Consider the following 15632-nt stretch of genomic DNA (forward strand, 5'->3'; position numbering starts at 1 on the left):
TGTAAAGTTAACGGTTTTCGTGAAATTTAACATCAAATATTTTAAATGGCCGCCATTTTGAAACGGTTAATGATTTTTTAGTATAATTTCTAACGATAATAGGTCTTAATAAGATTAACATTTTTGCAAAATATCAAAGCTGTATCTCAAACCGTTTAGGAGTTATTAGTTTTTTTTTAAAAAACACATAAATACCGACAGTCGGTAAACTAGACACCACAGACCCATATTCCTATGGTGAAATGTGTTTGTCTTGACCTAAGGAATAACGCTATATGCAAGTGTCCAGAGAGTTACGGGACACCCTGTATATAAGTATATATTAATAAGTGATTTGTCCCTTTTTTACATTTGACTGTGGTTAAATCGGCTGAAAAAGAGCTGTTAAGGAAACACATCATTGTAGCCTATCAAGTATATTGATGCTAGCATACCTTGTCATATGTTTGGCCTTGAGATAAATGGACAGTGGTGCCCCAGGCCAAAGTCAGGGGAATCTGCTTTCTTGCGCAGTGTTTCCTGTCATTTGTCCAGGTCCTCTCAATTGGAGGAACAGTAAACCAGCCCTGCTCCAGGGTTGGTCCTTTGTATTGATCGAATTGTACAAGGACAACAACTGGCAAATGGTTTAGTGATGTCTGGTCTTCTTTGTAGACAAAGTCTACAACAGTTCCTAGAGAACCATTCACCAGTCCAGCTTTTACCCTCAAATTTGCCTTCAGCACAACCCTAGCTCCATGGGCCAAGTAGAGCACAGGTTGAAGGCCACTTGCGTCCTCTACCGATCCCGTCTTTGCTGTGTTGTTGTTGTGAGTGACTGGCAGTTTAGCAATTGGGCGATGTAGGCCCAGCAATCTTTTATAATTGTACTTTTTTGCCAAAGCCTTAATTGTGAAAATATGGACTGGCTCCTTAAATCGGAGCAATTCCTCCTTCGGAATGTTATTTTTGAATCTGCTCTTGAACAGATCAAAGCTCTTTTGGGAACAAACTCCCTTACTTAATTCATCCAAAGCCCTCCTGGAAAAGAACAATATATTAAAATATGCTATAAAATGTTTTTGTTAACTTAATAAAAATTAAATTAAATTTGAGATTAGTACAATTTATTTCAACATATAAAAATAGTGTGTTATTCCTATTGTGACTTGTAACAAACTTGAAACTAATGTGACACACATTACAGTATTATTTGATTGAATTGATTTAGAGGAATCAGAAGCTACAGTACTAATTTATGATGAGTTTTTAAATGTTTTGTGTGCATAGTGCACTGTTCATATTCTTTCTATAATATCTGGTTATTACACAATTATACCATGTCATTGTTTATTCATTAACATAAACATTTTTTCCGATAAAGACATTTTGTTATAACAATAAATAAGGAATACAAATTTCAGTTAATCAAAGCCTATAGCCTTTGTGGGAGAACAATTCAGTCAGACAGAAATTTATGAAAAGGTGACTTAACCATTTAGCCGAGTAACTTCTCGATGCCAGTGTTTAGGCTAGTGTTATAGGACTACTGTTAGTACTTAATCTGGACAGAAATTGTTAACGAGGAATTACAGGGTGTACGTTCCGGCCAACTGCTGGAGAGGCGTTTTCAGAATAGGTCCAACTTACAACTTAGGCCTATCCAACATCGTACGGGGCTGCGGATCTGGACCACGTCCATCCATCCACCCTGTCATCGCAGCGGATCTCCACTGCCTGATAAGTCCTAGGTTAGCCTTTACCTTACCTCCCATCAGACTACAATTCAACAATCTGCCTACTAAATCATTTCTAAATTTGGCCAAATATAAAATTTAATAAATTTCTCTGGACATGCAACTTGCTAATCTTCAGGTGCGCATCATCAAAGACTAATATTCCATTCAAAATCCAACCAGACTTTCTTCAGAATTTATTTTGTTTAACTCCAAGTGCCAAGTGAGCTAGACGCAACTAAACCCATTGCCTCGACTTATGCTGTGGGCTAGGCCCAACTTTTGAGATATATTATATAATAGTTCAGATTGTAAAGGGTTAATGGTTTCCTTGATATTTTTCACTGGTGTAGATTGTGTAGATTGCTGTAGTTGTAAGATTGACCGCTATAAACAGTTCCGCCCACGACCCGTCGCTGATTGAGTGAGGCCTAGGGGTGTGTCAAACTGGGATCACTAGCTACCATAAAAAAATACAATGATTTCATTTTTAGGCTTGTAATACGATGCAAGTATACAAGTACAAAAACATGAAATGTTACAGTTAAAAGAATTTTAACTGGTCTTGCAAAAGAAACAGCAAGAAGTAGATTAAAAACTGAAACTGCAGGGGGTTACACAGTAAACCTAGCCAACAACATAATGACATATGGTGACAACGAACCATCACACCTCCCGTCGTCAAATGCCTTGAGATGTACGGAATGAAACAAGAGGATCGCGTTGAAAAGCAAGATATTGACGCAATTTTTAGGGTAAAATATACAATCCCCTTTAATAAAAGTATTTGCAATGATGGCATTGATGAATTCTTTGTGCATTACTGGACTCCTTATTAGTTAAATTGCTTCAGATAAATGGCACAATGGAGGGGTCGTAAAAAAACTTGATCGCTCGTTTAAGAATAAGTCTGGGTCGATATTTTTGTACCAGGCCGTATATGCTGGCAATAGAAAATCTTCTGTATGTCAAATACTATCTGAGAGACATGACAATATTGCTATTCAATGTTGGCTGGAAGATTGCAGAAGAGCTGGATCACCTGTTCCAAATATTTTGTATGCCACCGGTGAAAACTTCTTATATCGGGAATTGTGAGATCTTTTGCCGACTGCAGCAGCTTAATTGAATATATTAACAGGTGCTATGACACTTTTTTGAAGATAATTAAGACTCTCTCCCCCCTAACTTCGTACTATGTGGCATTGGCAACACAATCAAGAATATTAATTCATGGAAGATAGTCAAAAGCATGAATTATGGGGTGAAACAATTTTATGTACGAACGATCGTCCAGTTGTTGAGGTGTGACAATGCTTTTCTGATAAAAAACCTATTAGGTAGAGGCTTTATAACTTACAGAACAACTACTTTCTAACTTTAGAAAAAAACTACAAAGTGCAGGATGTTCGCTATCAGTTGATCGACGTCCGGGATACTTTGATAGAACTTAATGAGAAAACGGACGACCCTAAGACAACGAGGAGACTAATTCATTAGTCAGCCAGATTGAAGACATTTCTTTCTTAGTATGCCAACTAGTATGGCATGATTTGCTGTTTGAAATCAATATCATCAAGTAAAGTCTTCAAGGGAAAGCCAAAGGTGTCAGTGATGCTCTGAATAAGTTCAATGACTGCTTGGACTTCTTAGACTAATTTAGAGAAAATGGATAAACTAACGCAGTAATTTCCGTAAAGGAAATTGTAGAATATCTAGAAATACAATCAATTTTCCTTGAAAACAGAATTCGCTTAAAGAAACGTGTCTTTGTGTGAAAGTACAAGCGAGGAAGTGCAAACATCTGCAGAAGATACATTGAAGAGGAAGGAGTTTTATTCATTGGTGGATACAGTTGCAACATCAGTAAAAGGCAGGTCCACTGCAATTTATAATCATAACTTGCAGTGGGTTTTTTACAACTTGGCTAACTTTCCACTAAAAGATTATTTGAAACAAAGCTGTTTGAAACTAGAAACTCTCTTTAAAGAAATACTGAGTATGAACTATTTTGTGAACTGCAACATGAACTCAATGAACCCCAAGTTTGGCAAGTTCAACCAATCGTTGTGTTACGGAACATCAAGAAAGCAAAGTATAAATCTCTGGATTGTATTAAGAGTTTTGTTAACTACACCAGTATTGCATTAATTTCAATTTGCACTATATTAACTGTATGGATTTTATTTTCATCACAACACAACACAATTAAATATTTTAAAGGGAAGAAATACAAGTTTTGACGCATTATAAAATTGTTATTATTTTTTTTTCAACCCAAATAATTTACAATCATTGATTCAAGCTGTTTGGGCAATATGGAACCATAAGGCAAGCTCTGACACAGAAACGTTGCACCACTTTTGCCCTGAAGGACCGGAGTCGTGGTGTAAGTACCAGCAGGTGGTATCAAACAAAACAGCTTTTCACCATACAAAAATAATTGCGAAACCTATAAAAGACTTTATCAAACCAGGTTTTATGGACCTGAGCAAACCAGAACTTCTGCAAAGGTGATTGAAGGGCAAAACTCAAAACACGAATGAGTCATTCAACAATGTGCTTTGGAGTATTTGTCCCAAAAGAGGTTTTGCCGGAAAAACTGTAGTAGAAATAGAAGCTTATGTGGCAGCTTTGATTTACAATAAAGGCTGTATAGGCAGAATGGAGTTCCTCGGCTGTATGGACATTGCGCCAGGAAGACATTGTGAAGAGTCGCTTCGAAAATGCGATAAGAGACGAGTGTTCAACGCTGATAAGAGGTGCTTTAAAAGGTTGAGCCAATTAACCAATTTCAATTAGGTTATATAAACATATTTTTAGTTCAGGCCATAGTCCTAGGCATAAGGAAAAGAATCATACCAAATTCATTTGTGTAAATCATAAAAAAACACAATGTGTAAAATGGTTACCTAGGTTTTTACAAAAATATAAAATAAATTTTTTTTATCATAACTCCCAAACTCATATTTTTTTTTCGTAGATTATATGCCCAGATTTGTGCTTGAAATGCCCTGAAAAGTTCAAAATCTTACGTCATAAGGTATATGGGTGATTCTCCGTGAAAGGGCAGATTTCAGTCCCAAGCAAATTTTTATTAATTTGGCTCATCCAATTTTTTTTTAATTTTACGAGGAAATGCTATGTCGGGGGCTCCGATTATAAGCGGGAGAAGTCAATTACCAAATTTTTAATATAGTCCGGTTGGGAAGCAAGAAAACATTTCAGTTCTGGCGGGGAGGCTGCAATTTTAGGTGGTTATAGTATACAAGTTTCTGAACCTAAAACCGCCCAGACCCCAATTTTTAAGGACCTCGGTCGTCCGTAGTGACGTCATCATGATGGCGGCCGTAAGAGGATGCTGGGTCGACATGAATTGACTATAATGACTGAATGCCAGAACCGATTTTTATGAAATATGGCACACGAGTGCTTGAATACATTATCTCAGCCTAGGTTGTCAATGGTCGAGTTTGATCAAGTCGTTTAAAAATGTCGGCCGTTATAAGCTATAGTTTAAAAAAATCTTTGAGTGTTTTGTGTTCTCAGCTTCTTCCAGAGATCTGCCGCAACCTATCTACTCTCCTGCAATCAAAGTCTGCACTGTTGTCTCTGTAATTCATGGAATAGGCAAAATACCCCCACCACAGCAAACCTGCAGATTAAGTCCAATTATAATGTCCACAGATTCGACTGTTGTCCCGCTACCAGTAGCAAATCCTGTGGAGGTGGTGTTCTTGTTGCGCTTGGCTCACTGATCCCTAGAAAAGTTTTACCTACTCTGTCACCCAACTCTGAAAATATTGTTCTCTCTCTTCAATATGGTGCACATAAACCTTTAATACTTGGTGCCTGTTATATACCTCCTCAGCAGCCGTTTCATGTATATGCTGACTTGTGCAGCGGCGTTGATGAGCTTCTCTCCCAAGACTCGGGGTCCTCTTCCATACTGCTTCTGGGTGACTTTAATCTGCCGAGTACGAATTGGTCCTGTGACCAGCCTACTCCCAAGTGCAAGTCATCTGGTCTGGTCATTGATATGATGAACTTGTATCAACTTCAACAAATTAACACTGTTACCAATGTCCGAGGTGTTACACTTGATTTAATAATTTCTTCTTCATATTATTCCGTGAGGAATGCCCTGGATCTCCTTCTGCCTGCTGAGGATCATCATCCCGCTCTTGCCCTGGAGGTTTGTGTGCCCCATAACACCACTCATGAAAAACCACTCTTTGTTAGAGACTTTAGTAGAATCGACTGCTCGAGGGTTTTTACGCATCTCAGTCAATTACTTGGTACGGTGTACTATATACCCGAGGACGTCAATGAACACTTCGACCAGTTCCTGCATTTGGTGCGTCACGTTGTTCTGGAGAATACTCCCCTCTGGAAAATCAATTCAACTCACTTTCCACCCTGGTTTACCCCTGAGTTGAGGCGACTGGTCATCAGGAAGAAAATACTCCATTCCCAATACAAGTCCACTCTTCGCACCTCGGATTATGTCAAGTTCTCTATGGCTCGTTCCCAGTGTAAGATCCTTACAAAACAATGTTATGATAACTATATCAATCATGTGAACTCAGCCATCACCTCAAACCCAAAATCTTTCTGGGGTTTTATTAAGAGCATGACGTCATCCTCCGCCAATGAACCATCACTTACATACAATGGTTATTCATCACAGTCACCTTCCGAAATATGTAACTTGTTTGCTGAATTCTTCTCATCAGTCTACAAGCTTCCTTCCTCTTCCGGGATCTTTCCTGATGCACTCAAAGAAGGCTACGTCGTGCCAATTCATAAATCTTCATCCAAGGGAGAAGTCACAAATTATCGGCCAATTGTTATTCAACCTGCTCTGGGCAAAGTATTTGAGTGCCTTCTCATCGACAAACTTATGTTCCACTTACAAGCTCTGATTATCCCTGAACAGCATGGATTTATAGCGGGAAGATCGTCTCTCACCAATCTAGCTCTTCTCCAACATTTAGTCACCTCTGCCTTAGCTTCAGGTAGCCAGGTTGATTGTATATACTTAGACTTCTCAAAGGCATTTGATACTGTCAGTCATGAACATCTTATTGCAAAGTTGGAGAGGTATGGGATCTGCGGCAGTCTAATCAGTTGGTTCAGCTCCTATTTGAGTGGCAAATCCCTCAAAGTTAAATTCAAGGATGCATTGTCCGATCCTTTTGTTACTCTCTCTGGAGTGCCACAGGGCTCTCATCTTGGACCGCTTCTATTCTCCCTGTTCGTCAATGATGTTGTGGATGTACTTGACTCCAACTGTCTCCTGTTTGCAGACGACTTGAAGATTTTTAGAACTGTTCGCTCTAGTGAGGACTGCCTTCGACTTCAGCAATGTCTTCGGCGTGTTGAAGATTGGTGCACCGATAACTGCATGAGGCTCAACGTTAAAAAGTGTGTGGTGGTTACATATAGTAGAGCTAGAAGGCCTGTGGATTATAATTACTGCCTAAGCAACCTGCCCCTCGCTAGAAGTGACAACATTCGAGATCTGGGTGTTGTACTGTCTGCGGATCTGAGTTTCTCACGCCATATTGAGGAAATTTATTCTAAGGCCACCAGGATATTGGGACTCATCATGAGATCCTCTAGATGTGGTCTGAGTATAGAAGCGCTTCGCACACTGTACATTTCTTTGGTGAGGTCAAGACTTGAATATTGTAGCTCTATATGGTCACCCTACCAACAGTGCTACATTGATCGTCTGGAGAGCGTCCAGTGCCGATTTCTACGTCTTATTTGGTGTAGGATGGGTTACATGTACCGGGATGTACCTACCCAGGACATCAGAAGGTTTCTTGGACTTGATACCCTGGCCAAGAGGAGGGAAATCAGTGATGCCATGTTCCTGTTCAAAATACTAAATGGACGAATCAACTGTCCTGATCTGCTTGCGCTGATTGACCTGCATGTTTCCCCACCTAGATCAACTCGTTCCAATGTGCTGTTTGCTCGCCAACACTGCTCCACGAACTATGAACTTTATAGCCCTCTGCCTAGACTGCATCGACTCGGCAATCGGCTCTGTCATTATGTGGACTTCTTTGACTGCTGTCCACGGGTTGTCAAGAGGATTGCGTCTTCGGTTCTTGAGGAACAGTAATCTCGTTCTGCTGTGATTTAATTGTACAGGTCTTGTGTAATAATTTAATTCTTTGTCAATGCTTCCTTATCAATGCACCCTAGTCATTATTGCCGTCTGTCACTAGTTTATTGATATTGCTTGTACTATTGATGTAGTTATTATCTCTCTTGTTATCTAGTTGCATGTTTTCTTGTAGTATTTTATCGACTGTTATTGTTTCCAAATTTCTATCTATTGTTATGCTTGCTATTCAACTAGTTTTTTTTTTCTTCTATTAGCATGTGATGTTAGAATTGAATTAATGTATGTATTATCTTTCTTGTTATCTAGTCGCATGTTTTCTTGTAGTATTTATAGATTGTTATTGTTACCTAATTCTATCCATTGTTATGCTTGCTATTCAACCAGTTTTTTTTTCCATTAGCATGTGATGTTAGTCCCTATCTGCCTTTCAATAAATCCTGCAAAATAACAAAAAAAAAAAGTAAAAGAGCATGAGAAAAGGCAGAAGGGAAGAAAATTTAATTAGGCTAAGCAATTGTATTTCACATTTCACCTTCATTAATTTATCACTTTTCGTTCATCAATCTAATCTTTCAATATTGTATCTATATCAGCATGTCAACCCTGTAAAAATGGTGTTATACCGTGAACAAATAAATAAATAAATAAATAAGTGAGTTTCCTTTTCCCTGATTTGATTTTCAATTAAATCAATTTCAAAACATTAGATTTCATGAGTACCTATTTGCTGCTAATTTGCTACTGAGATTAATAAAGCATGTCAATTAATATATTAATAGCTTAGTTTAAAGTAAATAAATTTGCCAAGTTTCATTAAGATATAATCATAAACAAGCAAACTACAACAGTTTATGTACTCTCCGTAATAATAACATGGGAATTTTAAATTTACAATGTTTTGAATGAATGAATTTTGAGTGAATAATAGTTGGAACTCAAACCTTCTCTGGTGTAGAATAGTCAGCTAACCTAAGAATCCTCCATTTTCAAAGACAAATCCCTCAACTCCGTTACCCTCAACTCTGTTACTCACCCGGTTAACAGATGTGAGAAAGTATAACGGAGTAAAAACTGCTTCACTCTAGAGTCTTTCTTTCAAACTCTTAAACCTAAAGTATCTGCTAGAAACAGGGGTTGGTGCTTCTTGTATGACACAAAATATTTCCTTTGTTTGTATTTCTTGTTTATCTTCTTATGTTGGCCAAAAGAAGTTATCTCGCGCTTTATCCATGAAGGAAACAGTTACTCGATTTCCATTGATTGCTTCCACTATTCCTGTAAAGAACATTATATTACCAGATGTTAGGCTATAATTAAGTTATTTCAAATGAAACTATTTTAATCAAATATTTAGGATCTTATTCTTATTATTTTCGTTATACCCAGCGCATCGAAAAAAGGCACCCTAACTAAATTAGTTCTTTAGTCAGATACTACTACAACCAATCATCTAATCTGCAAAACTTAAAATAATCATTTTAAATGTTCAAGATTTACAGTTTTGAAAATAAATAAATAAATAGGTAAATATACCTGGATACCATGAATCATCATAAATTACTGCAACCCAATCACCAATGTTTACATCTATTACCAAATCTTGCTTTGAGTTGATATTATCATCCTCATCTTCACTTTAAAGAGCTAGTTAAGAAAAACAAAATTGTAAAGAAGATCTGTAACACAATAAAAAATAGGTAATCTATAATATTAAAACGAAACAGTGTTTTTTTATATCACGGACGGTGTTATGCAAAAAGGAACCAACCCTCATTTTTTTAGGATTTGACTTATTGTCACCACAGTGTACAGCCCAAGCAAAACTTTATATTGCAAAAAAGAACCAAGAATATTAGTTTCACAAAAAATTCTAAAAAAATGTTTAAAAACAGCTGTTTTGGTTTTCAGCTGTTGTAATTTTTACAAAATGATCTCATGTGATTTGGATCTTTTTGCCCTTTTGTTTAACAAATATTATTTGGACCCAACTTACTTGGTTCTTTTTTGAATTCAAACTAATCACATTTTATTACAGAACCTTGTGACATGGTTCTGTTTTGCAATATTCATTACCCAATATCGAAATGAGTTCCCATGTACCATGGTTCTTTTTCGGAAATTAGAATGAAGTTACGCTACTGTAAACCAAGCTGTTTGGTTCTTGTTTGCAATTATTAATTCTGACTTATTTCGCAGAACTAGTGACATGGTTTCATTTAGCAGTTTTCATAAGTCGGTGTAAATAATATATGCCATGTTAGTTGGTTCTTTTTTGTAAATACAATTAAAACAGCTGATAGTAAACACAACATGTGTTGGTTCTGTAATGTTCACAGTTTGGTTGTCTTACAGATGGTTAAGTTTGTTTTCATGTTGTTGATGATTATGAGTTTTATGTTATTGCGGTAGCAAATAAACATAAATTTCGACAATGAAATCAAGAGGATTGTTAATTCTTGAAGCTTTGAAAAAGAAAGAAAAGTGCAAAAGCAAGGAAAATGGTGAGTAAATTAATTATTCATTCTTTCAATACAACCTTACTGTTTATAACTGACCTAACCTAAACTAAACCTAGCCTAGGCTAGTACTAGTAGATTTAAGGCCTACCTTAACATTTTTCTCTATGACATATTTACAACGTTGTAGAAAACTACAGTGTAGTCTTGAATAATTAGATATCCAAGGTTTTTACTTTAGCAAAATAGCGTTATAGGTCCACAAATCGTTGGAAACAGAGGTAGGCCTATATTTTTATAACAAATTCCTTGCTAATAAAATTAGGTGATAAAATGTTATCATCTGTTACAGTGAGCAGTAACAAGCAATCAGTGCCAGAGCCTGATAACGTAAATACTGCCAGCCTGCAACATTCCCCAACAGGTAGGCTTGAATAGATTTGTTGATCAAATACTCTGAATGTAATAAATTGTCAGAAAAATTACACGTTTTACAGCAAATCATCCTGTGTAGGCTGTTAGGTGTTTTTGATGGATTTGAGATACAAGTTGACCACAAAGAATGATTTAGGCTACTCTGTTTGTTCTCTAAAAAGTGTAAATGCCATTACATTGAAGTACCTAGACCAAGCGCGTAACGTCGCTCAAAGCTATTCTTTTTTCATTTTAGCTGAAAATTCATATAGGCCTACCTATACTTTTTTCTCTATGACATCTATACAACGTTGTAGGAAACTACAGTGTAGTCTTGAATAATGAGATATCCAAGGTTTTTTCTTTAGCAAAATAGCTTTGTAGGTCCACAAATCGTTGGAAACAGAGGTAGGCCTATATTTTTATAACAAATCCCTTGCTAATAAAATTTAGTGATAAAATGTAATCATCTGTTACAGTGAGCAGTGACAAGCAATCAGTGCCAGAGCCTGATAACGTAAATACTGCCAGCCTACAACATTCACCAACAGGTAGGCTTAAATAGATTTGTTTATCAAATACTCTGAATGTAATAAATTGTCAGAAAAATTACACGTTTTACAGCAAATCATCCTGTGTAGGCTGTTAGGTGTTTTTGATGGATTTGAGATACAAGTTGACCACAAAGAATGATTTAGGCTACTTTGTTTGTTCTCTAAAAAGTGTAAATGCCATTACATTGAAGTACCTAGACCAAGCGCGTAACTTCGCTCAAAGCTATTCTTTTTTCATTTTAGCTGAAAATTCATATAGGCCTACCTATACTTTTTTCTCTATGACATCTATACAACGTTGTAGGAAACTACAGTGTAGTCTTGAATAATGAGATATCCAAGGTTTTTTCTTTAGCAAAATAGCTTTGTAGGTCCACAAATCGTTGGAAACAGAGGTAGGCCTATATTTTTATAACAAATCCCTTGCTAATAAAATTTAGTGATAAAATGTAATCATCTGTTACAGTGAGCAGTGACAAGCAATCAGTGCCAGAGCCTGATAACGTAAATACTGCCAGCCTGCAACATTCACCAACAGGTAGGCTTAAATAGATTTGTTTATCAAATACTCTGAATGTAATAAATTGTTAGAAAATTTACACGTTTTACAGCAAATCATCCTGTGTAGGCTGTTAGGTGTTTTTGATGGATTTGAGATACAGGTTGACCAAAAACAAATGAATTTATTAGGCTTACTTGGTTTGTTAGTCTCTGAAAAATGTAAATGCTTTTACATTGAAGTACCATGACCGAGCACCTAACGTCGCTCAACGCTAGACTTTTCTCATTTTAAATTTCCATAGCAAAAAAAAAAACACTTTCATTTCCATGGTACGAACACAGAAAAATACAAAACACTTATGAACAATTTATTCTAAAAAAATATAAGAAGGAGCAGTTTTTAAACCCTGTTCTCTTCATCAGCCACACAAACGCACATTCCAATTTTAACAATACACAGTAGATTGATATTTAAAATCTGTGACATTCATTTGTGTGTTTTTTTTCCAGTTAAAAACACGTTAGTTCATGGACTGGAGGGTTTTACAACAGGTGGAGAAGACATTAATGAGTCCCTATTGAATATTATTGAAATGGATATTGAATTTTCCAATGATGATCCTCTATCTGTTGCAGCTGGTAAGATAAAATACTGTCCTAGTTGATACCATGGCTAATCCAACATTATAAAAATAATTCGTGTCAAAATTAGTACAAATGAAGCTATAAATTTTTGATCAAACTTGCTTCAATTTTGTATTTTAACATGTGTAAAAGAAGTGTTTTGGAAAGTGTCAAAATGTTTAGTGCAAACAAATGTAATAACTACTAATATTGCCGCATGTGTAAAAGTCTATACCAGTCTTTACCTCTGTTCATTTACTTAGGATATAACGATTCAGAAGAAAGTTTGAAACTTGATAGCTGACCAAAAAGTTGTAGACTCAGACCGAGTTGCATAACTTGACCGGCTACCTTTTATTTTCCATCGTTTATTAAACATATGAGGGGCTCATGATAGTACCACCATAGATAAATATATTTGGTTCCAAAGTACTGGGACATGTTTCCTAAGACATACTCTTTTTTCAGATTCCTTAACTATGTCACCTTCAACAAGCATGGCTGTTGAAAACTATTACAACAACATTAACTTTGAAAATGGTCCTCTCTTTGTTTGCATTCCAAGTCATAATTCTGAAGTTTCATCTGAGCAAAACCAGCTTGAGAATCCCCAACTAGAAACAAAAGAAAATCAAGAAGAAAATCAGATTTCAGAATTACAGAAGATTGAGAATAATATGCTTTTTTGTGATGTAAAATCCAATGAAGGAAATTTAAGACAAGAGAAAATGCAAGTGAACCAAGATTGTCATCAAATAATAATCTCTACTCTAGATTCAGAGAAAAGTGATGGTGCCTATGATTTATATAAATTGGATGATAATAATACAAACTTTGTAGCAGAAGAAATCGTCAGTAAAACTGATGGACAAGAAATGATCAAAAGTGGGCCTAGGATGATTACTGATGATCATGGTACAATAAGTGACCCAGACTACGTTCCGTCTGAACATTCAGGAAGTGACTCTGATGTAGAGCAGGTAAGTAGGTTCTATTTTATTGGTAATACAAATTATACATATATAAAAATATACCTGTCCTATACCGACTTCTTATCTGATTTACGTACAGCTCATAACTCTTGACCTAAATCACTTGTTCTTCATTAAGGGTGCGGTGCGCCTCACCACTGCCGCAAAGCCCTGATGTAAGGGTTTGCAGGAGATCACAAACCTCATTCACTATACAAGTTAGGGTTAAGGTTTTACATTTCAGAAAACGTAACCCAACGAACCCTCGCAAGCGCTCAAGTTAGAGGCCGTGCAAGTTCAAATTTGGCCGTGCAACTGTTGGCTACTCAAACTGAAACAACGTGCACAACATCGTTTATTTACAGATCGAACAGACTACTGTCTCAGTGTTAAGACAGACTCTTAAACATACTGTGCACACTTTAGTAAATACTAGTCTCTACTAAGTATTGTATTTTTTTTTTTTTTAGGATTCACAGATGCAGCTTGGAAGGATTCAGCCCAATGAGGGAGAAATCATTGTTTCAGAGGATCAAGGTAGCGAGGAAGAACAAGATGATGCAGGAAATCATGAACGACAACGCACAGGCAGGCCTAAAAGAGGTAGAAAGAGGAAGTACGGAAATTTAACCAGAGTTGAAAGATCTAAAAGAAAGTACAAATATGAAGAGTATGTTAATTTTTCAAAAAAACATATGGTGGTGCCACAAAAAGTATTTATAGATGTTGATTGCCAGTGCAGGAATAAGTGCAAGGACAAAATCTGTGTTGCAGATCGCCAAAAAGAGTTCGAAAAGTTTAAAAGTCTTGGAGATTACAATGCACAAAATCTATACATTTGTAATAGTGTAAGAGAAGTTCCAAAAAAGAGATCATATAATTCACTGATTAAAACTACAGGGAAGGCTAGACCTAAATCGTGTTCTCGTATTTATAGCCTAAACAAAGTTGTGGTATGCAGAGAAATGTTTGCAAAAACCCTACTATTGTCAACAAAAAGGATAAATACGGCCTTATCAAAATTTAAGTCTGAATCATTACTCGACCAACGAGGTAAACAAGCAGGATGGAACACAATGTCTGAAGAAAAATTAAATGAAATAAGGAAATGCATTGATGCAATACCAAAATACACTTCACATTACCGAAGCGCTTTGTTCCTGCCTCCTGAAATGAATATTAATAAAATGTATGAATTGTACGTCGACGGAAGGTCACAAAATGAAGTTGTAAGCTTATCCTCCTTCAAAAAAGTATTTTACACTAACTACAACCTAAAATTCAAGTCTTTGAAAAAAGATACTTGCAACAAGTGTGATATGTTTGTGGCAAAACTTAAGAGCACACAAAATGAGGAAGAGGAGTCAAAAATACAGAAAGAGTATGATGAACATAAACTTGCTGCCAAAACTGCTATGAATAGAATCAAAAGTGATCTGAAGTCTGCTGCTGATAATCCGTCACTAGAATGTTTAACTTTTGATTTGCAGAAAACACTACCTTTACCGCGTATCCCTACAAACATAGTATTCTACAAACGACAGTTGTGGGTCTACAACTGTGGCATCCACACTGGCAAGGAGGATAAGGGGTTCTGTTATACCTGGGTTGAGGGGGAAGCTGGTAGAGGAGCCCAAGAAGTGAGCTCTGCCATCATAAAACATGTCCAAAATAAACTTCCAGCTGGGACAGAAAGTTTGATTTTGTGGAGTGACTCGTGTGGTGGCCAGAACAGGAATATAAAGGTAGTTTTGATGCTCAAAGCTCTCCTTCATGATCACCCTACACTAAAAACAATCACACATAGATTCCCCGTGCCAGGTCACAGTTTTCTACCCAGTGATAATGACTTTGGGAAAATTGAAAACGCACTAAAATACCAGCAACATGTATATTGCCCAGATGACTATTTTACCATCATGGAAAAGTGCAAGAAGCAAAATCCACTAACTGTTGTGCGGATGAGAAGTGAAGATTTTAAGTCAAGTTATTCACTGGAAGAAGCTGTCACAAACCGTAAAAAGACTGTCGAGAAAGAGGATGTTAGTTGGCTCAATACAAGAGAAATTCTACTGAAAAAGGAAAAACCAATGTCCATTTTCATGAGCAGAAAATTTGATGGGCCTCATGAAGAATTAGACATTACTAAGGCACAGAAAAAGACTAAAGGGCGCCCCAGCAAAGATGAACCTCGCAGTCTTCGATTGGCGGACCTTCAACTATTATGGCCCAATGGAAAGCCTGTAGCTGAAGCA

At 36.7% G+C, this 15632-nt stretch overlaps 1 protein-coding gene across 1 annotated transcript; it reads left to right on the forward strand.

Annotated features, from left to right (window-relative positions):
• The first annotated feature begins 4379 nt into the window (after positions 1–4379).
• Positions 4380–7851, forward strand: LOC128984256 (uncharacterized). Its single transcript, XM_054403559.1, has 2 exons — positions 4380–4477; positions 5403–7851. The coding sequence occupies exons 1-2, from the start codon at positions 4380–4382 to the stop codon at positions 7849–7851; spliced, it is 2547 nt and encodes an 848-aa protein (XP_054259534.1).
• The last annotated feature ends 7781 nt before the right edge of the window (positions 7852–15632 follow it).

The sequence above is a fragment of the Macrosteles quadrilineatus genome, unplaced genomic scaffold (assembly GCF_028750875.1).
Source record: "Macrosteles quadrilineatus isolate MER2022 unplaced genomic scaffold, UCM_ALF_1.0 Scaffold_2__2_contigs__length_208266976, whole genome shotgun sequence".
NCBI lineage: Eukaryota > Metazoa > Arthropoda > Insecta > Hemiptera > Cicadellidae > Macrosteles > Macrosteles quadrilineatus.

What these genes read in the sequence shown, in the direction of transcription:
- LOC128984256 (XM_054403559.1), top strand. Translation starts at nt 4,380, where the DNA reads ATGGAGTTCCTCGGCTGTATGGACATTGCGCCAGGAAGACATTGTGAA. An exon ending in GTGTTCAACGCTGATAAGAG is followed by an intron (nt 4,478 to 5,402) that starts GTGCTTTAAAAG and finishes TAATGTCCACAG; the next exon opens with ATTCGACTGTTGTCCCGCTA.